This window comes from Otolemur garnettii, unplaced genomic scaffold, assembly GCF_000181295.1.
Source record: "Otolemur garnettii isolate 467f Iridium unplaced genomic scaffold, OtoGar3 scaffold00022, whole genome shotgun sequence".
Classification (NCBI taxonomy): domain Eukaryota; kingdom Metazoa; phylum Chordata; class Mammalia; order Primates; family Galagidae; genus Otolemur; species Otolemur garnettii.
The window spans coordinates 16,635,030-16,642,242 of record NW_003852417.1 but is presented as its reverse complement, the minus strand read 5'-3'; the positions used below and the strand labels follow the sequence as shown (position 1 = coordinate 16,642,242).

The window sequence follows — 7,213 nt, the reverse complement described above, 5'->3', positions numbered from 1 at the left end:
AAAAAAAAAAAGAAGATTCTAGGCCAGATGCAGTGGCTCATGCCTGTAATCCTATCCTAGTACTTGGGGAGTCTGAGGCAGGAGAATCACTTGAACTTAGGAGTTCAAGACTAGCCTTAGCAAGAGAGAGAGACTGTTTCTGCTAAAAATAGAAAAGCTAGCTGGGTATGGTGGTGGGTGTCTGTAGTCCTAGCTACTTGAGAGGCTGAGGTAGGATGATCACTTGATGGTTGTGAGCTCTGTTATATGTAGCTTGGGTAACAGAGCAAGACTTTGTCTCAATAAAAAAAAAAAAAAAAAGATTTCAGGTTTCACTCTGAAGAGTTTCATTTAATAAGTAGGTCTGGAGTAGGGCCTGAATTTCTATGCATTTAATATAGTGCCCAGGCAGTACTTAATGATGAGATGATATTAGTTAACATCATTGTCTTCTGCTGTGAGTGCACTTAGCTGATTGAGCTTCATATCCTTCTACCTTCTACTGCTGCACACACATACACACATGCTGTATTGGTGGTTACTTTTATTTATTATTTTTATCTCCTTACTTATAAAAAGACTTTGAAGTTGATCTGGCTTCCACATTTGTCATTTGCTTAGAATTAACTATTCCCCTGTCCCGAAATCAAAGGAATTGTTTGCAGTACACTGAAATCTCATCTGAGATTACATTTTAACAAAACAGAACTGCGTCCTCCTTAGTGGAAGTAGAGTTACCCAGACTATTGGATGCTGTCAGTGGGACACAGCTTCAGGGTGATCTTTAGTGTTTTAGAAGTAGTTGTGGAGGAGGCACCTGTGGCTCAGTGTGTAGGGCACCGGCTTGATATACCGAGGGTGGCGGGTTCAAACCCAGCCTTGGCCAAACTGCAACAAAAAAATAGCCAGGCATTGTGGCAGGCGCCTGTCGTCCTGGCTACTTGGGAGGCTGAGGCAGAAGAATTGCCTAAGCCCAGGAGTTGGAGGTTGCTGGAGTGACTCCATTGCACTCTACCGAGGGCGAAAAAGTGAGACTGTCTCTACAAAAAAAAAAAGAAGTAGTTGTGGAGTTTTATGAGGAGTGGCTTTTAACAAGTAGCTTGCTGCTGTTCTCAAGATTTTCCTTTGTTGCAAAAGTGGCCTTTCTCATAAAATTTTAAGCTTCTGATATGAGCAGGTATAATAAAATCCTTCTATTTGTCTCTTTGCTTTCCTTGGAATTTGATTATACTATATACCGTTCATATCCCATTCTCATAAATGAGGAGATGTAATGTGGACAGAAGGGTTAATATCTTCTTATCCTTTCCCCAAATTTCTCCTATACCTCTTGGGTATCCAGTGTCCTGTTACCCTCACCTGCTCAGGACCTTCCCTGGGCTCTCCAGCAGAGGATGAGTTCTGCCACATGTAGTCAGTGCTCTTTGTGCCATTTCTTGAAAAGCTTGGAAGATGTTGTCATTAGTATTAAAATGACATCTTACTGTATTTCTTATAAAGAAGCCCAAAGAGCTAACATAATTTTCTTTTTTTTTTTTTTATTGAAGGCTTTCTGTTTTATTTTGTATGTGTCAGACTACATTATTTTTTGATTGAGGAATCAATCTGATCCTTCCATAAGGAAAAGTATTTAAAAAGTGCTTAGAGGCAGGGGATGAGGACTGTCCTGATAGGGATCAGGAAAGATGATGCCCCAGAAGAAGGTAGGCATGTGGGAAGTTTAGAAGCTGATGAGTAGAATGTTGGCTCAGTGAGATTTTAATAAGGTGCTAAAAGCTTATTGATTATTGATTATATCTTAACTTTTAGAAGTTATGTTGGAATTTAGATTGCCATGAGATTTAAAAAAAAATGATATTATGCCCATGGTTCTCTAGAATTTCGGGATCCTGAGCCATCTCACTGATATCTGTACCTTTCCCCACTGGGTTTTAGAATGATATATTTTCACAAGGAACAATGACCAAAAAAAAAAAAAGTGACACTTTGTTCTTGACTAGTACCTGGAACTTCAGTGTAGAGATCTCTGGCAGTCTGGGCTGGAGTGTTATAGAGTTTCTTATTTTCCTAAAGTGGTCATCTTTGTTTTTTTTTAGAGACAGAGTCTCAGTTTGTCGCCCTCAGCAGAGTGCTGTGGCGTCACAGTTTACAGCAACCTCCAGCTCCTGGGCTTAGGTGATTCTGTTGCCTCAGCCTCCTGAATAGGTGGGACTACAGGTGCCCACCACAACGCCTGGCTATTTTTTTTTGTTGCAGTTTGGCGGGGGCTGAGTTCAAACTGGGTTACAACCCTTCACCCTCAGTATATGAGGCCAGCGCAACTTGTGTGATATTTGCTCCGTTTCATCTTTTGCAGTACCCAAATCTGACTGTTAACTGCACTGGAGAAAGAGTCTGAAGAAAGTGAGTTATACCAGGTGCACTGACTTTTTTTTATAACTTCTTCTACATCGGCAAACATGGCCTAGTAAATGACCTGCACACTGTAACCTTGTAACAGCTGCACTGACTTTTTCCTGTGATTACTTCTACGTTAGCAAACATGATCTGCACTCTGATCAGTCTGATTAGTAACTTTTCCATTTGTTAGCTGGGGATGAAACTTTCCTTTCCTAGATGTTCACATCAGTTTTCTTAGTATTTCCATGAAAATATTTCATAAAAATAAATAGACATTAAAATTCTCCACAGTGATTTAATGACAGGTTATTTATTAAATGCCCTTGAACATTTGTCAGCTTTTTTCTTTTCTTTTTTTTTTTTTGAGACAGAGCCTCAGGCTGTCGCCCTGGGTAGAGTGCGGTGGCATCACTGCTCATAGCAACCTCCAACTCCTGGGCTTAAGTGATTCTTTTGCCTCAGCCTCCCAAGTAGCTGGGACCACAGACACCCACCACAACGCCTGGCTATTTTTTGGTTGTAGTTGTCGTTGTTTGGCAGGCCCAGGCTGGATTCGAACCTGCCAGCTCTGGTGTATGTGGCTGGCACCTTATCTGCTTGAGCCAAGCTTTCTTTCTTTAAATTATTGATTCGGTTTTTGGCAAATTAATATTTAATGGTTCCAATTTAGAATATTTAAGTTGAGATAATGATATATTAAGAAGCTAAAGGAGTAAAAGTAAATAGAACTGAATAAATTTAAAGAAAGAAGTATAAAACTTATACTGAAACTATAAAACATTGTTGAAAGAAATTAAGGAAGACCTAAATAAATGGAAAGACATTCTGTGTTAATGGATTGGAAAACTTAATACTGTTAAGTATTAGGTAAGAGTCAATATTCTCTAATTTGACCTATAGATTTAATGCAATCCTCATAAAAATGCTAATTGGCTTCTTTGTAGAAATTTATGTGGAAGTTCAAGGGACCCAGAATAGCCAAAACAATCTTGAAAATGAAGAACAAATTTGAAGGACTCACATTTTCTGCTTTCAGAACTTACTACAAAGGTGTAATTATCCAGCTTGTGTGCTACTGGCATGGGGATAGACATACAGTGAGGTAGAACTGGAAGTCTGGAATTAAACTCATATGTCTATGTTCAGTTGATTTTTGAAAGGGTGCCAAAACTATTCAGTGAGGAAAGAATAGTTGTTTGAATAAATGATGCTGGGACAGCTGGATAGCCACATGCAAAAGAATGAATTGGACCCCTGCCCCACACCATACAATAAATTAACTCAAAATGGGTTATATACGTAAATGTAAGTGCTAAAACCATAAAATGCTTAGAAGAAAGCATAGGTGTAAATATTCTTGATCTGGAATTAGGCAAAGACATCTGCGTATGACATTAAGAGCACAAGTGACGAAAGAGCAAATTGATAAGTGGGACTTTATCAAAATAATAAACTTTTGGCTCGGCGCCTATAGCTCAACCGGCTAAGGCGCCAGCCACATACACCTAAGGTGGTGGGTTTGAATCCCCAGCCCGGACCCGCCAAACAACAATGATAGCTGCGACCAAAAAAAAATAGCCGGGCGTTGTGGCGGGCGCCTGTGGTCCCAGGTACTTGGGAGGCTGAGGCAGGAGACTCGCTTGAGCCCAGGAGTTGGAGGTTGCTGTGAGCTGTAATGCCACGGCGCTCTGCCCAGGGGGACAGCTTGAGGCTCTGTCTCAAAAAAAAAAAAAATAAAAATAATAAACTTTTGTGCTTCAGTGGACACCACCAAGAAAGTGAAATGACTGTCCACAGAATGGAAGAAAATATTTGCTAAACGTGTATCGTGTAAATGACTAATTTTTAGACTATACTTAAAATAACTTGTATAACTCAGTAATAGAAAATCAACCCAGTTAAACAGTGGGCAGAGTGCCTGCTAAGGGGAAGAGGGTTCTTTTTGGGATGGTGAATTGTGTGTGGCGAATTGTGGTGTTGGTTGCACAACTCTGTGTACATAGTGAGTAGCACTGAATTATATGCTTTAAATGTGTAAATTGTATGGTCTATGAATATTTTAACAGCTTTTATATTTTTAAAAAAGAAAGCAGGACTATATATCTATAGAAGGATAGAAATTATGTGAGAACTATGTGGAGGAAATAACTTTATTCCAGAAATTAAAGTGAAGGTTGATGAAAGTGAAGCTTCAGATAAGGAAGGAAAACTTTATTTTGTGGTCAATAAATATTACTTTCATCAAAAACCTAGAAACCCCCCCCCCATATGATGAAATGAACATAAATGAGATGCCCGTACATGCTGGTAGAAGATAATTCATGCCAGTTCACTTTCCCCTTATGGAGTTAAAAAGTTGCTGTCAGATTTTACTAAGGCAGGACAGATGAAATAAAACACTCAAACTAGGGCCAAATCTATCTAAAGTGACCTTAAAACTTAAGAAGACTTCAATTGCAGCAAATTCTGAAACAAGAACAAAGTGTGGTTTGTAGATTCGTGTAATTTTAGGCTTTGTTCTAGTCACTATGGCTGTGTGTATAATTTACCCTTAAATAATCGTTTATTTTGTTTATGCATTTTGTGGGTCTGGACTTAGAGCAGCATCTGGTGCTGATGTCTCCTGTGCTTGTGATATCTGAGGTCTTAGCAGACTCAGAGGCTTGAGGCTTGGGTCAGAACCATTGGAAGGCATGCTCAGGCCCATGTTTGGTTGGTGGACTCTCTCTGTGGCCTCTGCATATCGGCTGGTTTGGCTTTCTCACATGCATCTGGGTTCCAGGGTAAGAGCGAGAGCAGAACAGACCGTTCTGTCTTTTATCATGTGTCTTTAGGAGTTGCACATTGTCCCTTCTGCTGCATTCTATCCATTGGAGTTGTCACAATGTCCTGATCAGATTCATGTGGAGGAAAACAATCTCTAGTTCTTGATAGAGAGGAGCAGCGTTCTAGGAGCACATACAATACTCTGCGGAAATGTCACTCTGGCTGCTCCAGACCTGGAAGGGGCCCTTGGAGGCAGCTGGTTAGTTCTGTCATTTTATAGACAGGAGACTGAGGCTGTGCAGAGCTGGCAGCATGGCCATAGTTGCAGTCTCTGGTCAGTGTCTAGGCTGGGACCAGAACGTAGCTCTTCTGACTCTGACTCAATGGCAGGGTCTTTCCCAGGAGACCCCCCACTCCTCTTTCCTAATCACGTAGTTCTTTCGCTCATGCCATGGGTGTTCCTCAGGTCTCCTTAGATTAGCCGACAGGATAGCATGGGCGAAACCAATAGCTGAGTGCTGGCATGAGGGGGCAAGCAGGAGTTTCCTAACCCTTCTCTCCATTAAAAAGGATTTTTAAAATTGACTTTCTGTTTTTGTTTTATCAGCAGAAGGCCTAGTTGACGTGTTGTGTGTTGTGGCAACACAGTGGAACGGAGTCGCTTCCTAGTGTTTAGAAACTAAATGGTGAATCTAGTTGAGGATTTTTATTTGTGCTTTTTTCAGGTGCTCAGAATTTTGATGTCATACGACTGTCAACGTACAGAACAGCCTGCAAATTACGATTTGTTCAAAAACGATGCAACCGTAAGTGATTTTTACTCATTGCTGTGATAGCTGGTTCAAGTTCTCAGTATTGTAAAATGACAGATTTTAGTACCTTTTAGTCATAAGGTTAATTGAATTATTTTTGTCTCAAGTATTTATCAGAATGTAAGACTTGTAATGGAAAGAACTTGTCAGTTTACTTCGTTGTCCCTCAACATGTTTAACAAACTCAATAATGTTAACTAGTCTTTTTTTTTGAGACAGAGCCTCAAGCTATCCCCCTGGGTAGAGTGCTGTAGCATCACAGCTCACAGCAACCTCTAACTCCTGGGCTCAAGTGAGTCTCCTGCCTCTGCCTCCCAAGTAGCTGAGATCACAGGCACCTGCCACAATGCCCAGCTATTTTTTGGTTGCAGCTGTCATTGTTGTTTCGGTGGGCCCGGGCTGGATTTGAACCCCCAACCTTAGGTGAATGTGGCTGTGCCTTAGCACTTGAACCACAGGCGCCGAGCCATGTTAACTAGTCTTAAAGCTAGCATAGTATTAATATTCTTTAGATAGGAGAATTGATTTTTCCCTGCCACTTTTACTAAGGAAATGTTTTCTTTTCTTTTCTGTTTTTAATTTCAGGTTAACATGAGAGGACAAACAACCAGGTTACAATGTTTGCCTTTGTTAGGTAGAGTCCCTCTTGTAGTTGTGTCCTGCACCCAAGTGATGTGCTATGTACCCTTACATTGTTCCTGTTAAGTGGGAGCACACCAATCCCTCTTCCTCCTCTCTCCTCCCCCAAAGAAATGTTTTATACAAAATTAATACAATTTATCAGCTTCTGAAGGGAAAGTCAAACATTAATATTATAGGTAAGGATATAATAAGAATTAGGGTTTTTTTTAATTAAACTTAATATATAACATGAATTAGTCTGTTTTAATAATATAAATGTGGTAGTAATTGCTACCACATGAATTATAAAATAAAGTGTGTGTGTATATTAATATATGTATATTTGTATATATGTAATCTTTCTTAATTTCCATGTAGATGAACTTAGGGCGGAATTATTGTACTTTTCTTGTGTGTGTATTAATGAAAAACTGTTTTATATAATGGAAAGAACCTTAACCTTAGAATTGAAAAACCTCAATTTTAGACTTGGTTTTGCTATTTGTTATAATCAAGTGACTTTGGGCAAGTCACTTTATGTCTGGTAACTTGTACCTTACTTTAAATCTTAAAAATCCTGGCTCAGCGCCTGTGGCTCAAGCTGCTAAGGCGCCAGCCACATACACCTAAGGTGG

General features: G+C 39.9%; 1 protein-coding gene across 6 annotated transcripts in view; it reads left to right on the top strand.

Annotated features, from left to right (window-relative positions):
• Window positions 1-7,213, top strand: part of DTNB (dystrobrevin beta) — a 240,452-nt gene that overhangs the window by 7,164 nt on the left and 226,075 nt on the right. For all 6 annotated transcript variants that reach the window (XM_003787445.3, XM_023511873.1, XM_023511870.1 and 3 more), the window contains exon 2: window positions 5,871-5,951. In XM_003787445.3, coding sequence (XP_003787493.1) covers window positions 5,871-5,951 — 81 coding nt within the window. The remainder of the gene's footprint in view (window positions 1-5,870; window positions 5,952-7,213) is intronic.